Raw genomic sequence first — 18,638 nt, forward strand, 5'->3', positions numbered from 1 at the left:
GATACACTTTGTATAATTCCAATCACGTGTACATGCATGTGGCATGTCGTAGTTATATATAGTGATGAATAAGTTACATCAAGACACAAGGTCATTGTCGTCAAACTAGCCGAAGGGTAGACGTCTATCAAAATTAGATATAAAGGATCACCCACCCCCTCCACCCTTCATCACGTCATGGAACATTGAAATTTTCAATAACAGTTGCAGGGCTTAACAGTGACATGCAATTGGAGTGGGCGTTTTTATCCTCCACCTTTTTTGTGAAAAAAATTATTAAAACATCCTTACGTTAAATTCAACTCCTTAAATTTGTAAAAATTTAATAAATTATAATTCGGCACGTGCTCTACGCGCATAGCCATCTATTTCCCAAACTGTGAGTGGTTTGCTCTTTATCCGCACAGAAAACAGAACTCAACATGATTTGTGGATCGTTGGAGTAATCGGTTGTTTTTAATGTGTTGTTAATGGCGAAGAAGCGATAAAGTTTGAGTTTTTATTCCGCCATGTTGACTGTCAGATACAAAAGAATAAATTATGTCATGAGCTTCAATCGGCGTGGGCGAACGCAATGGTTGATGAAATAATAGGAAAGGGTTATTCGTTTTATTAATACTTTATTTAATTTATAGCAATTATTACCTTTATATTTATAGCAATTGTATCAACTGTAACAATTTATAGCAATTACATCATAAGAAGTTAAAACAACTACAGTTAATAGTCATAATACAACCGGAGTAAAATTTTATGTTTAAAATAACTCCATTAATTATACTCTAACATTTTAGGGGTTGATATAACTCTTAACTTTGTACTCCACCGAAAGGAGTCATGTTAATCCCCCCTTTGGAGTTGAAATAACTCCTTGAAATTAACTGTGTTCATTATCAGTCAGATAAATTTGTCATCGCTTTGTTATTTGTTTATTCTAGCCGCAGAAAGAGACCTCTGGAGATAGTTCTGCCAATGAACAGAGCGACAAAGTATGTTTTTATGTTATTATGATGGTACAAAAAGAATTAAATTATTGTTGGCTGGTAAATCATTCAATGATTAATTTCGTAGACATCAGAAGTGGATGAGAATACTTCTCACAAAACAACGTCTCCGGTATAGTAACCTGTAAATCTTAAGAATATCGTAAAAATTCTAAAGTTAAGAACCAACTGAAGAAAAGCTAGTTCTTTTATTTACAGAAGCAAGCGTTACAAGAGGATACGACTAAACAGATTCACAGAACTGATGGACACGTAACCATTTCGGTATGTTAACTTTTTAAACTTTTAGATAGTTTATAATTGTTATTGTTCATCAATGTTTGTTTACTTGTTTTCCTAAACAGAAAACTAGAAAGTAGAAATAGTACACTGTAAACACAAAATGTCCTTTCTGTTGCCTTAACTTATCAAATATAAAAAAACCATGTAAATATACTATCACAAATATACTACAAGACTAAGACTTAAAGACCTCTAACAGTTTTAAAGATACCAAAGAAACACCATGTAGCTATGCTACTGCAAATGTAAAGTTTGCCAAAATCACTTTTAAAATCGTGGCCAGAGAGTTGCCAGGCGGAAAGCGAATTTAAAATATGAACATAATAGCCCAACATAAGACTTTTAAAAAAGCCATCACAACAGTAAAATGAAGAAAGATTTTTTAATAACGTTTCGTCTTTATCTTAAGACATCTTCAGATTATTTGAGATAAATTATATACATTAGGTTTTCAATACAAGCATATATTACATGGTGTTAAATTACATGTGAGGGGAGTAGGAAGATTAGATGACGGAATTAAGTGAGAATGGCGGTATATTAAAGAAGGTGAAAGGGGATTGAGTTGCCTTGGGTGTTAAGAGAGGGTTTAAGTTTGGATATAAGAAGGCTTTCATGAATCATAAGGTCATAATTGTCGGAGGAGGAAGAGAGAATTGAGAAGTCATTAAAAGCGGCAGAGTGAGATGTATTTCTTATATTGGAAAGAACTGCAAATGGTGGTGGACATAAGAAGGTTTCCTTGTTAAGGGAGAGATTCCCAAGTGTTCCGATATTCTGGTGTGTAAATGACGCGTGGTTTGACCAACAAACGATGCAGAGCAGCATCGATACTTAAATGAGTATACAACACCAGATCTCAGAAGCTTGGAACCCTATCTTTAAATGGAAAGACAGAGGAGAGACGCCTGGAAGAACGAAAAACAAAGCAAACGTTGATATGAGGAAAGGCAGCATTGCAGAGTCGAGTGATTTGAGTGCGAATCTGAAGACATTGTAGGCCAGTGAAAGGGAGACAGAAGTACATGATTTTCTTAGGAGCAGTGTGAATAGTATCTTTGGGTTCAAATGTATTGTTGAGGAAGCGGTGAACATGATTGTCAAACATGTATGAGGGGAAGTTGTTTAAGGTGAACAATTTTCTAGCAGCTTTTAGTTCGGTATGAAAGTGTTTATAGCTGGCGAACTTATATTTAGGTATGAAAGTGTTTATAACTATGAAAGTGTTCATAGTTTAGAAGTCTTATGTTGGGCTATTATGTTCATATTGAAAAATCACTTTTCTTGTGCTTTTATACGCATCATGTAATTTTTAATAATTCTTCCTTTGGAAAAGAAATTTTTTAACCAATACTCGATCCTCAATTAAAGCTCTCCTCCAGTAAGGAATATTTGAATGAACAAGCTGAGCACGAACATGACAAAATAAATGCAAATAAGGCGGTAAGTCTTTATAATTTTTCAAGAGGAATTATGGATATGTTTCACAGAAATTCAGTTATCATTATTTTTTAGGTTGAGCTGATGACATCTAAGAAACTTGTCGATAGAAATGTTAAGGAGGTAAGTTAATTGGTGAAAGCACATGGACAACCGTCGGTCGGCGATAGCTAAGGCAAATATAAATTAAGTGTAGACTATTAAAGAAAATCTTAGAGGTGCATTCAAAGAGTATGATTAATTTGGCATGAAAGGGTTGAAAAGAGTAAAACGTCATATGTATTAGCACGATTGTAAACATATTGTTTGCAAAAAGTGTAGGCCAATGACAGTTTGATCCAACTTCTACCAAAATCCTTCCTCGTTTACCCACGTAAGTGCTTTAGTTTGGCCTAAAACCTCTCCTTGTGAGTAATCTCAAATTTTCAATTCATTTATCCTATATCATACCGTGTCGAATATTATATCGACGTGACTTTTGCTTTGGAAAAAAATGGAAATTTTACACAATTTTAAAGTTTGTACATTTTTTGATCAAATATTCGTGACTCCTTTAATATCAGTAAGCGCTTTGTGAAAGGGTTTGTTTTCCAAACGTGACGTGTCGTGACCCTTGTACATCCAATAAATGTTTATATGTGTGCATTTTAAGTAAATGTGTATATTTTAATGCAGGAGATCACAAATGTACATAGCGAAAAAAGTTGACTGCTTGAATGTCAGTGAGCTTGCATTTTGTGTATAGGGTACTTTTCCAATGTGCTAAATCCTTGGTCTTTGTGTATTTTATACTAATACTTCTCGTTTGAACAAAGCTATTGGCTGCATATATGTGTAAATTATCTTATGTGCTTGCATTTGATTTAAGTTTTCCCCTCACTGAACCTTATTTACTACACTAGTCTATTAACATTGTCCCATAATAAAAATTTCGTGTGGATCGAACAACTTAAGGTGATAAGTTTTCTGATATTTTCAGATTTTGTTTTTTTTCTTATAATGCAATAAACATTTTAATTCGTTGTACTAAAATTCAAAGGAGCACTTCAACACAACGCTACTTAGTAGAAAGTCATGATGCAGTAGCAGCAGTGTTTTAGAATATTAATTGTGCTGTTTTTTAGTTCACTTACGCAAGCCGAAATTGTTCAATAATATATATATATATGATAATGATAAGAATTCTCTGGATCATAATATGCCTGGGTTACCAATTTTCAAATATATATATATATATATACATAAAAGATAAAAGCCTTCATCAGAATGAAAAATATTTATTTACACGTGCTTTTTAGCTTGGAGACGTTTAGTGCGTCTAATTGGATGAGTGGGTGGATTAATGTGATTGGATGGGGTGAAATGCGTTGCCATGGGTTTTGGTGTATTGTGAATATGATTGGTGTTAATAATATTAGAGTGTAGTGTTTTAGTTTTGGTGTTGTTTGTAGTTTTTATGTCCTTTTTCTTTAGTTGTGAGTATATGATGGGTATGTCGATATGTCTGTTTAGACAACGACACAATAAACAGACATATCGACAATACAATAAAGTATAATATATAATATATAATATATATATAATATAATATATATAGTATAATATAATAAAAAAAAAAATAAAATACCGGATAAAAATGCCCTGTTCAATTAGAAAGTGAGCAATCAAGTGGCTATGACGTACAAATAAATCTTTCACTATAATACTTACAGAGCAAATGTGAAGTGAGCCTGAATGTTTTGTAGTACGTTCATTTATCAAAAGTGGAAGAAGTATTACTGCTACATTTTCCTCAATTTCTGAATTAAAGGAAGAATGAAAAACAGTTATAACTTGTGCCGGCTTTTAATGCAGAAAAATTTACATTCGAATCCTCGCCAAAAGCACAATTGTAGAAATAGGACTCGCTTCTGACACCAGTCTTATAGCAGGAAATTGTTCTAGAACCTGTTCCACAGCTGATGGTTCCAATAAAATATGTTCTCTCCTCAAGGGAAATGTATCGATCCATTAATCTACGTTCCGCTTGGCTGTAAGCGGATTTTGTATTTGCAGTAATATTCTCTCGAATGATTTAAATTAATAAAGGAGTTATTTGCCACGGGAATAATACTTTTATTGCTTCCGGTGGTAAGTTTTGTATTTGTATGATGCCTTAGGTGGTTTTAGCAGTACTTCGTGTGATGCAAATAGGATTGTACAGAAAGAATATTACTGAAGAGTGAGCAATCACGAAAATTACATCCCCTGAAGAGTGAGCAATCACGAAACAGGCTTGTCGGGATGAATCTGTAGTTTTGTGATTTTTCTCAACACCACTACGCATATTTACGCTCTGCTCTCTGGCATCGAGCACTGTTTTATACGGAAAATCATAAATTATAAACTTCCTATATATATATATATATATATACATAAAAGATAAAAGTTTCTCCGGATCTTAAGTGAATTTTATTGAGCTTTCGACTCGTTGCTTCGAGCCTTCATCAGAATGAGGATATTTATTTACACGTGCTTTTAGCTTGGAGACGTTTAGAGCGTCTAATTGGATTAGTGGGTGGATTAATGTGATTGGATGGGGTGAAATGCGTTGCCATAGGTTTTGATGTATTGTGAATATGATTGGTGTTAATAATATTAGAGTGCAGTGTTTTAGTTTTGGTGTTGTTTGTAGTTTTTTTGTCCTTGTTTCGTCCGGTTTTTTGTTGCTTTTGTCGGTTTGTGTTTTGTTTTGTATTTTGTATATAGTTTTGTTTATGAAGTTTCCAGGGTAATTGTTTTTAATAAATGAGCAGTATAAGTAGTTGCGTTCTATTTTTTTTTGCTTCTTCCGTATTACAATGAGTGTTTATCCTGTTGAAAAGTGTTCGAATGCAGCTTATTTTGTGTTGTGTTGGATGATTGCTGTTGAAATCGAGTATTTGGTCTGTGTGGGTGGTTTTGCGGTATACTGATATGAGGACGTTTAACATACGGCCGCCGTTTGATTGTGCAATTTGTTGAGCGTGAGTTGTTTTTAATGGTGGTCGATAGTTGATGCTGTTTGGTAGGATTCGTTGTTGTTTGCAATTGTGTAGGAAGTGAAGCTGCTCCAATGTTGATGACTCTTTACGTGCGAATAATTCCCATTTTCTTGTTCTTCTGAGAATATCTATCCCATATGTCGATTTTATAAGTTTGAAAATTTGTAATCCAGGCATTTAATACATAAAAGATAAAGTTTCTCCGGATTTTAAGTGATTTTTATATATATATATATAATAAGTTACCTCTAGACACAAGGTCATTGTCGTCAAACTAGCCGAAGGGTAGACGTCTATCAAAGTTAGATATAAAGGATCACCCACCCCCTCCACCCTTCATCACATCATGGAACATTAAAATTTTCAATAACAGTTGCAGGGCTTAACAGTGACATGCAATTGGAGTGGGCGTTTTTATCCTCCACCTTTTTTGTGAAAAAAATTATTAAAGCATCCTTACGTTAAATTCAACTCCTTAAATTTGTAAAAATTTAATAAATTATAATTCGGCACGTGCTCTACGCACATAGCCATCTATTTATTTCCCAAACTGTGAGTGGTTTGTTCTTTATACGCACAGAAAACAGAACTCAACATGATTTGTGGATCGATGGAGTAATCGGTTGTTTTTAATGTGTTGTTAATGGCGAAGAAGCGATAAAGTTTGAGTTTTTATTCCGCCATGTCGACTGTCAGATACAAAAGAATAAATTATGTCATGAGCTTCAACCGGCGTGGGCGAACGCTATGGTTGATTAAATAATAGGAAAGGGTTATTCGTTTTATTAATACATTATTTAATTTATTGCAATTATTACCTTTATATTTATAGCAATTGTATCAACTGTAACAATTTATAGCAATTATATCATAAGAAGTTAAAACAACTACAGTTAATAGTCATAATACAACCGGAGTAAAATTTTATGTTTAAAATAACTCCATTAATTATACTCTAACATTTTAGGGGTTGATATAACTCTTAACTTTGTACTCCACCGAAAGGAGTCATGTTAATCCCCCCTTTGGAGTTGAAATAACTCCTTGAAATTAACTGTGTTCATTATCAGTCAGATAAATTTGTTATCGCTTTGTTATTTGTTTATTCTAGCCGCAGAAAGAGACCTCTGGAGATAGTTCTGCCGATGAACAGAGCGACGAAGTATGTTTGCATATTATTATGATGGAACAAAACGACTTAAATTATTGTTGGCTGGTAAATCATTTAATGATTAATTTTGTAGACATCAGAAGTGGATGAGAATACTTCTCACAAAACAACGTCTCCGGTATAGTAACCTGTAAATCTTAAGAATATCGTAAAAATTCTAAAGTTAAGAACCAACTGAAGAAAAGCTATTTCTTTTATTTACAGAAGCAAGCGTTACAAGAGGATACGACTAAACAGATTCACAGAACTGATGGACACGTAACCATTTCGGTATGTTAACTTTTTAAACTTTTAGATAGTTTATAATTGTTATTGTTCATCAATGTTTGTTTACTTGTTTTCCTAAACAGAAAACAAGAAAGTAGAAATAGTAGACTGTACACACAAAATGTCCTTTCTGTTGCCTTAACTTATCAAATATAAAAAAACCATGTAAATATACTATCACAAATATACTACAAGACTAAGACTTAAAGACCTCTAACAGTTTTAAAGATACCAAAGAAACACCATGTAGCTATGCTACTGCAAATGTAAAGTTTGCCAAAATCACAGATAAATTTTTTGGTGACGAAGTCACCAAAATGTGACGAAGAAAACTTTGTGACGAAGTCTTTCATATTTTAACTGTTTTCTACCACATTCATTACTCAACCGCATGTATTTTTTTAACCATCAATTTGTTCCTGATTTGTACGTCAAACAAAGAAATAATCATAATTTCCAATCAAATAAAACATTTAACAAGCGGGAAAATTTGATTATTGTAGACAATAGTTTCGAGTAGATTCTCTTGTCGACCGAGTCTATAGCTCAGCATGAGGAAGACATTTTCTAAATAGAAACACTACCAAAAGTACCTTGTTTGAGCTTCGTGTTAGAAAATTAGAAAATTTTGTTGTTGTTAAAAAATATCTGGATTTTGCGAAAAGTGGGGCAAAAGTGTTGTTCACCGGTGGTTTTTTTCATTGACGGCGAAGCATTTTATGAAGTGGGGTGGCTTAGTCTTCAATTCTACTATAACATCTAATTGAAAAACACTTCTAAGCAATAACTTCAGCTCAATCTAAATATCTTTTTTGTTTTGCTATTTGAAAAAGGGGACGGGGCTTCAGATTCCCTAGTTCCCACCTATCACCTAGTTTCGTCTCACATGTATTATTATTTATATGTATAGGTATTGTATAATGCAATGTATATATTATGCTTACTGAATTATTTGTTGATTGTAGCTGGAAGACGCGATTAAAATTTCGACAGAAGGGTCTGCGCACGAAACAGTTTCCGAAGATAAGGTATTTATATTATTATGATATAACAAAAGTATGACACCACTATTTCACTGTATTGTGAAAGGAAGCCAATGTAGAGGAGTTTGAAAAATTAAGCTTGTCAGGTTGGGTAGGTGTGAATTAGTCTCTGCTGGAAAAATTGTCGTTTAATTAAACTGTGTAATGACCTCTATGCTTGGAATTATGAAAATTTAATTTGGCTCAACATTTGGTATCATTAATAAACGTGCTTGTTACGGGTGACTTTTTACGTGGTATATATTTCAGAATACAAAGCGTTTCTTACCCTTCGGTAACTTTTCTTGGAACAGTTTGGAAAAACTACAGGTAAATATTTTGGTGTAAAACTTTATGATGATATTTTTCGTAATTTCACTATTGTCTATCACATTCATTACTCAACTGGATATGTTTTTTCTACCCATCAATGCGACAGTCCTGAAAACAACCCTTAAACGTAATGTATAAAAATTATTTTTGATTCCAATTGCTTCACAACTATTTTTATGGAAGACCTTTAAATAAACGACAAGAAGCAAAATGTTTCGACATAATTTACGCCATGTTCAGTGTGAAGTGAATGAGATTATTTACATAGATATATATATTTACACACGGTGAACTGGTACAACATGACCCTACAAAGTCAAACAATGCAATGCTGGCCGAAAGGGCAGTGGCTAAAAAAATTTTTGGACTCCAATGAAAGATTTGACTTTTTGATTGCTAATTCTTCTTTAAAAAAACTCAATGTGAATATAATAGAATTCAAAGAGGATTTTCAAAGGCCCTATACCGAAGTTTCCATTTTTTATGCATTTATATAAACAAAATATATTCATCCACTGTCAGCGCTATACAAGATGCATATGCCACCATTTTTGGCAAAACACAGACCCTACTGAAAATTACATAGATCTGCAAGTATGGTTGACCTGCCTCGTGTGAACGCTCGCCAATTTTAATCCACTTGCTAAGTTAACAATTCTTGTAAAGTTACCCTACTTCTAAACAGGCCCTTCGTGTTACATAACACTGAACATATGTGAAGCTACAAAGGCTACAATGATAGAAAGCGAAGTATAGATTACTTATTTACAAGTAAAAATAGTGTTAAGTTTTGCCATTCCTGCTATGTGTTTACAAAAATAAATAAAATAACCATTGATGCCAAGTGTATTTGTTTGTTTGGATTAGGTATAGGTTTATGTTTGGATTAGGTCATTAATATAAAGCGCTTCGACGATATTAAGGCCAATTAAAAGGAGTATAAGCGGTGTCTAAGATGCAAATTAAGCAAGATTGCGTGTAATTGGTTTAGCAGTGTGGTTATGTAAGTAAAGGTCAAAACATGTGTTGCTTATAGTCCGTAGTTGTGTGTTCCTTAATCCGTGTGGAGAGCAGGCGGATGGTTTCTCCAAACTAGTTGGAATGACATCCAGCGCAAGAAAAATCATAAATCACGTTAGATTTGAAAAGTTTGGAAATGGGATCTTGAAGGCTAAAATGATTTTTTAATTTGAAAAGATAAAAAAACCACATTGATATTTAAGTTTTCTAATATCTGTTTAGTAATTTGTGAAAGGAGGCCAGTGTAGAGTAATTTAAAATGGCATGTGTCAGGTTGGGTAGCTTGCTTCGTTTGTGTTTTTGTTCTTTAAAAAAATTGTCGTGTATTTAGCTAATATGCCTACTGAGTATTGGGCTTTTACCGAATTATGGAAACGTTATTTATTTTTAACTACACCAGACAAAGTCCTTGCCAAACCCTTAAAGTGGTTATATCACGAATTTTAGCCCCCCCCCTTTTTTTTATTAGCTAAATTGAAAGACCTTGTTTCAGTGATTTTAAATCTGCAATTATAATTTAAATTGGATTGGTGAAAGTGATTTTACGGACGTTCAAAGTCACGATTTTCAGTATTTTTTTGCGAACTTTTTGATCGGTATGCTAATGCTTGTGACGTAGAAAGTTGAACACATATATCAACATGGCGTATTCTACTAGTAATCTTAATAAGAAACGCGGAGGAAAACGCTGTGTTGCTGGCGGACCTAATCAAATTAGTTGCGCCAATGATTCAAAAACAGAAGGAATGTCGATGCATCTGTTTCCTAAAAAAGAAACAGAGCCGCAAAGACATAGAAAATGGGTAAATTTTGTGCGTAAACATAGACCGGGTTTTGAGGCTTCCTCTACCTCGTGTCTGTGTTCTGCGCATTTTAAAGATTCTTGTTTTGACCTTAATTTGAGCGTGCAAGTCAAGCTCAAAAGAAGGTTGAAGAAAGATGCTATCCCAACCATTGACGTGGCTGGGATTCCTGAACCATTACAGGGCGAAATAACCGATCGAAAGCGCAGACAAGTAAGTTTACGCTTGTTTATGTTAATTTTTCTTTTGTCATATAAATTCGATATAAGTTTTGTAGATTATTCGACATACCCTCCATAAGCCATCGCTGAAGGAAACATGTTCTCTCGATGAGGAAGTACCTTCTACTAGTGATGGAGCTGAGCATGTTGAAGTATGCACTGGGGAAGCAAACGATTCGCCATTTGAAGAAGAACTACATGCAGTTGGTGAAGATATTTGTGAATCCGAGTCTCCATGTAAATCGTGCCATCGTCTTAAGAAAAAACTTACATCTTTACAAAAGACTTTAAGCTGGTATAAAAAGACAAAAGCATCTTTGAAGAAAAAGGCCCAGAAGTTGCAAAATGAATATCGAAGCGAAATCAGGGAAAATCGTAATACATCCGTGGTTACCAGCATTGATATAGACGATGAAATGCAGGGGAGTGCTGAAGAGCTTTTCGAAGAAGAATCATACATGGACTACTCCTCCTTCGAAGAGTCTAGTCAGAGTGAAGATTTAGATGAAGATACCACAAGTAATACAGTCAGGTATTTTATCTTATAAAGAATTAGATCTCTGTTGTATTTCATAATAATGAATTTTCTTAATCGTGTTACAGAATTCATGAAGGAGCAAGCTTGCATGAACAACCTATGTTCATGGTATTTTACATCTCATTGGTTGAGTTGTTTGAAAAATTTTGCTTTAACTGCAAGGCTGAAAATCCAAAAGTACACATTAAAAACATCGGTTCGATGGCCATTGTAGAGCAAAATTGTGGTAAATGAGTTGAAAAGAACTTTATGTGGAGAAGCCAACCAATGGTTTTGGGAAGATATCCAGCTGGAAACGTTATGACTAGTTTTGGTATATTGATGTCTGGTGTCAGTATAAGTCAAGCCATGCTGATGTTCAAGCACATGAATCTCTCAGCAAATAGTGTGTCCAATTATCATGTGCATCAACGCACCTTCTTGTTTCCAGCTATTCTGAAGCATTGGGAAAGCTGTCAGTTAAAGTTAATTGAAGATGTGAAAAAAAGTGATGCGGATTTCCAGACATGGTCAGGAGATGGACGCTTTGATTCTATCGGGCACAGTGCGAAATATGGAGTCTACACAATTTGGAGCAACACAACATCAAAGCTGGTTCATTTTGAATTGCTTCAGGTATTATCGAATGATGAAAATCATTGTTTGTAGTGTTTTTACTTTCAATGATGGAAGCATTTTGATTTTTAAACAGGCCAATAAAGTTGGTAGCAGTAATGCCATGGAACTGGAGGGAGCAAAAAGATCTTTTCAGTTTCTTGAGAAATCTGGGCTTACCATGGATGTTTTCATCAGTGACAGGCACAAAGGGATTGCAAAGTGGATCCCATCCCATAGACCCACAAAACCATCGCATCAACCATCTGTATGCCACAGCTCTCAAGTACCTGAAGTAAATAAAAAGGCTGGACTAATTATTTTTGATGAAACAATGTTGATGATAACATTGTTTCTCATACAATTTACAATCCTACATATTTTATGATTGTGATGCTTGGCGGCGATAAGCACGTCCATTCCTATCTCTCAATAGTGGCCCGACGTTTTCAAGGACAGCCTCATGAACTAAAGGCCCAAATTTGCCATGCTGTGTTATGCATGATATTTTCTCAATGCTGCCATCGAATGTCATTTTCTACAAAGCTGGACCTATTTCCTTACAGCATCTGTACTCTAATGCGCCTTCTAACAAATCGGTATGACAGCATTGACAATTACACCTGAAACGTGGGAGCATTGTGGTTTATAAAGTAACTTTATGTATATTACAAACAGGAGAAAACAACAACTTACCATTCACCGAGTGGAATTACGCCATCACTTCGTTGTTCTAATGTCGCAGGGAGAATTCCATCGGGATCATCTGGAGTATGCACTTCATCACCATCTCCTGCGAGCGGTTCATCGTCATATGCGAAGTCTTTTAAATGCTCGACATAACCCACGGATTCCGAGCTCGAATCAGATACGCATTCAGACATCGAATTCGAATTATCTGAGCACTGATTTGAGGCCATACTTTCCGGACAACTTGTTTTTTAATATTTTATTGAAAATACTGTCATTATTTGTTTTTAAGACAAGAAAAACGACAACAAAATCACCTTCTATAATATAATATTATATTGACGGAAAAAGACGTGTTCAACTATCTACGTCACAAGTTCAATATGGCGTCGTAAAAAATTCGCAAATAGTACCCGACTTTGGAGGCAAAATTAAGCAACTTATATTTATCTGTTTAAGTCCAGCGACATGTCATAGTTCTTCAAATAATCCAAATTTTCAATTAAGCTCATAAAAAAGGGGGGGCTAAAATTCGTGATATAACCACTTTAACATTATTCTCAAAGTACAAATTTTATTTGTGTCAATACATTAGGTGGCATTAAAAAACGTGCTTACATTAGTTGAGTTTTTACATCGTTTGTATTGTAGAACAAAGTAAAGAGCTTTGTACCTTCAATTTTTGTGAAAAAGCCAAAACGACAACAGCGTGCTGATCAGGTAAATTTTGTGGTGAAATCATGCTTTAACTGCAAGAATCAGATACGCGTTTACATCAGTATCGTCTATCACATGACATTAATCAATGATCACAATGTATTTTGTTCTCGTTTCCTATATAGCTAACTAAATTCAAATTTTACACAACTGCACGTGTTTGTTTGTACTTATGGATTTTGAAAAGTAAAGAGAACCATTTGCAGTTTTCAACCATAATATTATCGCGCATTTAATAAAAACGACAAATTTTTTTAAAATTGACATGTTTCGACATCTTATGATGCCATCTTCAGTGTGAGTGAAATAATAAATAATACAAGGCTTATGTAAAAGTAATATGATACATAAATTACACCAATCATAAGGAAATAAGACGAATTAGTGGGGAGCGTTTTGTAAACTAAGGCCCCGTCTACACTAATCCGTATTCAAACGAGAACGGAGCTCTTTTGCTCCGTTTTTAGAAAAATTTGCGTCCACACTAATCGTTTTCTTATCGTTTTTGCCCGTCCACACTACTACGCGTTATGTTTCAAAAACGCTGTTGTACCCAAAGTGCGCATGACCAAATAAACTTCGCGCATGAGCATTTCATTTTAACGAATCCGCGAAAGGCGAGAATAATTGGCGCCATTCTTAAATTCTCGTTGTTGTGGCTTACAATTCTTCAATATCTACATTTTTAAGTATGCCAAGGACAGGTGAAAATCTGTCGAAATCTAAAAGGGTTGTTTTACGTGGACTGATGATGAAGTCGAGCTACTTCTAAAAGTAACAAATGATTACAAAGTGCAGAAAAGCACCTAGAGTATAGACTGGGAGTCGGTGCAGTCGAAGTATGGCGATATCTTGGATATGTTTCAAGCAGAGTATCCTAACCAGGAAAATGCCACTGCTTTATTCAAAGAATATCCTCATAAACCAGAGGATATAACGAAAGCAACACTTTCAACCAAATTAAAAGCCATTCGGAAAAAATTTCGACAAGCTGTTCACTCGGGAAGGAAGAGTGGACATGGCCGCGTTGTCCTGCTGTATTTCGAGCTCTGTGAACAAATATGGGGCGGCTCTCCAGCGACAAACACGATTAGATCTGGCTTAGAAACAAGCACATTAATCGATGATGTTGATGTTAATGTTGATAGTGTTCCAAATACCCCTGCATCAATAGAGATAAATGATGATGAAAGCAGAAGCCCAGAAGATGAAGACGAATCATATGATTCTACAACTTCGAGCAGCAGTACCATTCAGCATCGGCGTGAATTATTAAATTCAAAACTGAAGGGCTATAGACAGGAAAAGTTGAAGAGAAAACTTCCTGTAGATAGCCAGATGCTGAGTATTGCCCAGGAAGAACTTGAAATTAAAAAAAAATTGATCACAAGAATGGAAGAGATTGACCAAGAAAACTCAACTCAGATGAGAAGGATGATGACCAACATGGAAAAACTAACTGAGTCCATAGCAGATGGTTTTACTATGCTGAAGCAGGTATGCTAAGCCCACCACAGCTGCTATATTCACCACAGCCACCACAACCACCCATGCAACCTCACTACCCTCCCCGCCAAACATTTACTGAGTTGACACCGCTTCGATATTCTGGACACTTCACTTTTACACAGTCTCTATATTCCAAAGATAGTCAACTTCCTTTTTAATGTGGCACCTTATTGGAGACCACTTTTCTCAAATCAGAAAATGGTGTTCCTTGCAAGCATTTTAAGATGCATGCACTGCAAAACAGTTTTTAGCATGAAGCACCATTGGCTATGAAACTGGCATATCACTTATCAGCTTGTGAAGTGCTATGTTTTCTGCCTTAACTACAATTCTTAATTGTTTACTGCTTGGGTCCTGCATTTAATAAATGCCAAGAAAACTACCAGATATACATATCCTGAAAAATTATCTAAAGTGAGGAGAGTGTTGAACACAAATTTCTAATAATCATATATATTGTAGGTTACTATGTAATAGTAATATAATCATGGATCAAAATATTTAGTTAAAACTCTCCTGACTCTTTTTCCTTCTGCCTCATTGCTGTCTGTTATAAAATTATTTGTATTTGATAATGGCTGGAAATGTTTATCAAAAGCAATGAATGCCAGAACTCTGTTCTCTCCAATTTTTTCTTTTCTCATCTCACAAAAATTGTGAAGAACAAAACATGCATATATTACATATGGGAGATCATTCAAATTTATGTTCATGGCCCTCTTAAGACACCCAAACCTTGCCTTTAATCTTCCAAACGCACACTCGATGACCATCCTGGACTGACACAGAGTCATCCCGAAGTACTGCTCCTGGAATGTAGTTCCACCATTAGAATATTCCTTCATCAGGTAGGGCATCAACGGGTAAGCAGGGTCTCCCATAAGGAATACCGGAATAGGGTCCTCATCAGGAACTACTATCCGCCTGCATTGTGGTATGGTGCCATCTCTCAAGACTTGGTTCATTTGGGAATTTTGGAACACCCTAGCATCATGGACACTGCCTGGCCACTTAATGACAACATCAATAAAACGATAATCATAGTTACAAGAAGCCTGAACGTTGAGACTTTAGCGTCCTTTTCTGTTTATATATTCTGTGCTATTTGCCTTTGGCTGCTTAATTTCGACGTGGGTGCCGTCAATTGCTCCTAAGCACTGAGGAAAGCCATGAGCTACATGAAATTTTGCAACTAAGTCTTTTACATCCTCTTCTGAAGTTGGCAAATGAATGTAATCAGGTCCAATGTGAATGGCAATCGCTTTGCAAACTTGTCGAACTACTTTGGAGACAGACTGCCGTGAAACACCAAAGGCATTTGCAGTCTTTCGCAAACGACCTTCATCACTTAAATAGTACAAAGTTATTGCAACTTTTTTTACCACGTCGATCGGCGACCGCATTCTTGTTTCTTTTCCTTCGATTTACGGCCTCAATTTGAAAGCTAGAGCGTACGGAGAGTTCCTACTCATTCGGAAATTTTCCCTCCACTCTTCTTCCGCGACAATTCTGGCGACAAATTTGTCCCACCACACTGAACTTCGTCCAGGTCTTGTCCAAAACCTTCGAGGTTTAGGCAAAACCCTCGAGAGAGAGACGTTTTATCTTCGATTTTCTCGAAGCTGGGAAAGTCAAAAGCTTTAAAATAGCTTGTTTTCTTCTTGTAGAATCTAGGTGACGTCTTAGCAGGAATAAATGTGCCTTCAAGAGCACCAAAAGACTAGAAATCCTAACAATCAGAAAAGAAGCCATAACAAAGCACCTGTCCACCATTTTAAATATTCGCGGTCAAATTACGTCACTATATCACTTACCATCGTTTTTACTGTCCACACTAGGAAATACCGTTTTCACAAAGCATCATTTTCAAATTGCTCCACTCTGGAAAGCGTATTTGAGGTCCCGTCCACACTAATCCGTATTCAAACGAAGACGGAGCTGTTTTGCTCCGGATACGGCTATCGTCCACACTACAACGCCGAAAACGATCACCGAAAACGGAGCTATTCAAATACGCTTTCCAGAGTGGAGCAATTTGAAAACGATGCTTTGTGAAAACGGTGTTTCCTAGTGTGGACAGTAAAAACGATGGTAAGTGATATAGTGACGTAATTCGACTGCGAATATTTAAAATGGCGGACAGGTGTTTTGTTATGGCTTCTTTTCTGATTGTTATGATTTCTAGTCTTTTGGTGCTCTTGAAGGCACATTTATTCCTGCTAAGACGTCACCTAGATTCTACAAGAAGAAAACAAGCTATTTTAAAGCTTTTGACTTTCCCAGCTTCGAGAAAATCGAAGATAAAACGTCTCTCTAAAAGTGTAAAAGTGAAGTTTCCATTGTTCCCAGAATATCGAAGCGGTGTCAACTCAGTAAATGTTTGGCGGGGAGGGTAGTGAGGTTGCATGGGTGGTTGTGGTGGCTGTGGTGAATATAGCAGCTGTGGTGGGCTTAGCATACCTGCTTCAGCATAGTAAAACCATCTGCTATGGACTCAGTTAGTTTTTCCATGTTGGTCATCATCCTTCTCATCTGAGTTGAGTTTTCTTGGTCAATCTCTTCCATTCTTGTGATCAATTTTTTTTTAATTTCAAGTTCTTCCTGGGCAATACTCAGCATCTGGCTATCTACAGGAAGTTTTCTCTTCAACTTTTCCTGTCTATAGCCCTTCAGTTTTGAATTTAATAATTCACGCCGATGCTGAATGGTACTGCTACTCGAAGTTGTAGAATCATATGATTCGTCTTCATCTTCTGGGCTTCTGCTTTCATCATCATTTATCTCTATTGATGCAGGGGTATTTGGAACACTATCAACATTAACATCAACATCAACATCATCGATTAATGTGCTTGTTTCTAAGCCAGATCTAATCGTGTTTGTCGCTGGAGAGCCGCCCCATATTTGTTCACAGAGCTCGAAATACAGCAGGACAACGCGGCCATGTCCACTCTTCCTTCCCGAGTGAACAGCTTGTCGAAATTTTTTCCGAATGGCTTTTAATTTGGTTGAAAGTGTTGCTTTCGTTATATCCTCTGGTTTATGAGGATATTCTTTGAATAAAGCAGTGGCATTTTCCTGGTTAGGATACTCTGCTTGAAACATATCCAAGATATCGCCATACTTCGACTGCACCGACTCCCAGTCTATACTCTAGGTGCTTTTCTGCACTTTGTAATCATTTGTTACTTTTAGAAGTAGCTCGACTTCATCATCAGTCCACGCAAAACAACCCTTTTTAGATTTCGACAGATTTTCACCTGTCCTTGGCATACTTAAAAATGTAGATATTGAAGAATTGTAAGCCACAACAACGAGAATTTAAGAATGGCGCCAATTATTCTCACCTTTCGCGGATTCGTTAAAATGAAATGCTCATGCGCGAAGTTTATTGGTCATGCGCACTTTGGGTACAACAGCGTTTTTGAAACATAACGCGTAGTAGTGTGGACGGGCAAAAACGATAAGAAAACGATTAGTGTGGACGCAAATTTTCCTAAAAACGGAGCAAAAGAGCTCCGTTTTCGTTTGAATACGGATTAGTGTGGACGGGGCCTGAATAGCTCCGTTTTCGGTGATTGTTTTCGGCGTTGTAGTGTGGACGATAGCCGTATCCGGAGCAAAACAGCTCCGTTTTCGTTTGAATACGGCTTAGTGTGGACGGGACCTAAATATTGTACTGAATTTAAAAACTTGAACTTTGAGGTCAGGGTTAGTTTTGTTTATGTGGAGTGCTTCTTTCATTTTAAGGGAGAATGAGGTGTTGGCAGTGTCGATGATTTGAAGCAAGAGGGTGAATAGTTGGTTTTAGATGAGTGAGATTTAAGAAGGTGTTGGTAGATATGAGGGTCTTGTCTGTTGTGGTATGTTCCCCGATTCTGGTGGATAAATGGCGCGAAGTTTCGCCAATGTATCGGGAATTACATCCCGCGAAATCGAATTCATATACCACCATTGATTTAATTGAATCAATTAAGGATTGGGTCTTTGCATGAGAAAAGGTT

At 36.0% G+C, this 18,638-nt stretch overlaps 1 protein-coding gene across 7 annotated transcripts in view; it reads left to right on the forward strand.

The window, feature by feature from the left end:
* Positions 1-18,638, forward strand: part of LOC124433547 (dentin sialophosphoprotein-like) — a 71,109-nt gene that overhangs the window by 21,223 nt on the left and 31,248 nt on the right. For 5 of the 7 annotated variants that reach the window (XM_046983333.1, XM_046983337.1, XM_046983336.1 and 2 more), the window contains 11 exons: positions 939-989; positions 1,072-1,116; positions 1,203-1,268; positions 2,658-2,729; positions 2,802-2,849; positions 6,861-6,911; positions 6,994-7,038; positions 7,125-7,190; positions 8,153-8,215; positions 8,480-8,539; positions 13,060-13,128. In XM_046983333.1, coding sequence (XP_046839289.1) covers positions 939-989; positions 1,072-1,116; positions 1,203-1,268; positions 2,658-2,729; positions 2,802-2,849; positions 6,861-6,911; positions 6,994-7,038; positions 7,125-7,190; positions 8,153-8,215; positions 8,480-8,539; positions 13,060-13,128 — 636 coding nt within the window. The remainder of the gene's footprint in view (positions 1-938; positions 990-1,071; positions 1,117-1,202; positions 1,269-2,657; positions 2,730-2,801; positions 2,850-6,860; positions 6,912-6,993; positions 7,039-7,124; positions 7,191-8,152; positions 8,216-8,479; positions 8,540-13,059; positions 13,129-18,638) is intronic. The other 2 variants (XM_046983334.1, XM_046983338.1) reach the window with 2 other exon arrangements.

The sequence above is a fragment of the Xenia sp. Carnegie-2017 genome, unplaced genomic scaffold (assembly GCF_021976095.1).
Source record: "Xenia sp. Carnegie-2017 unplaced genomic scaffold, XeniaSp_v1 HiC_scaffold_13, whole genome shotgun sequence".
Classification (NCBI taxonomy): Eukaryota; Metazoa; Cnidaria; class Anthozoa; order Malacalcyonacea; family Xeniidae; genus Xenia; species Xenia sp. Carnegie-2017.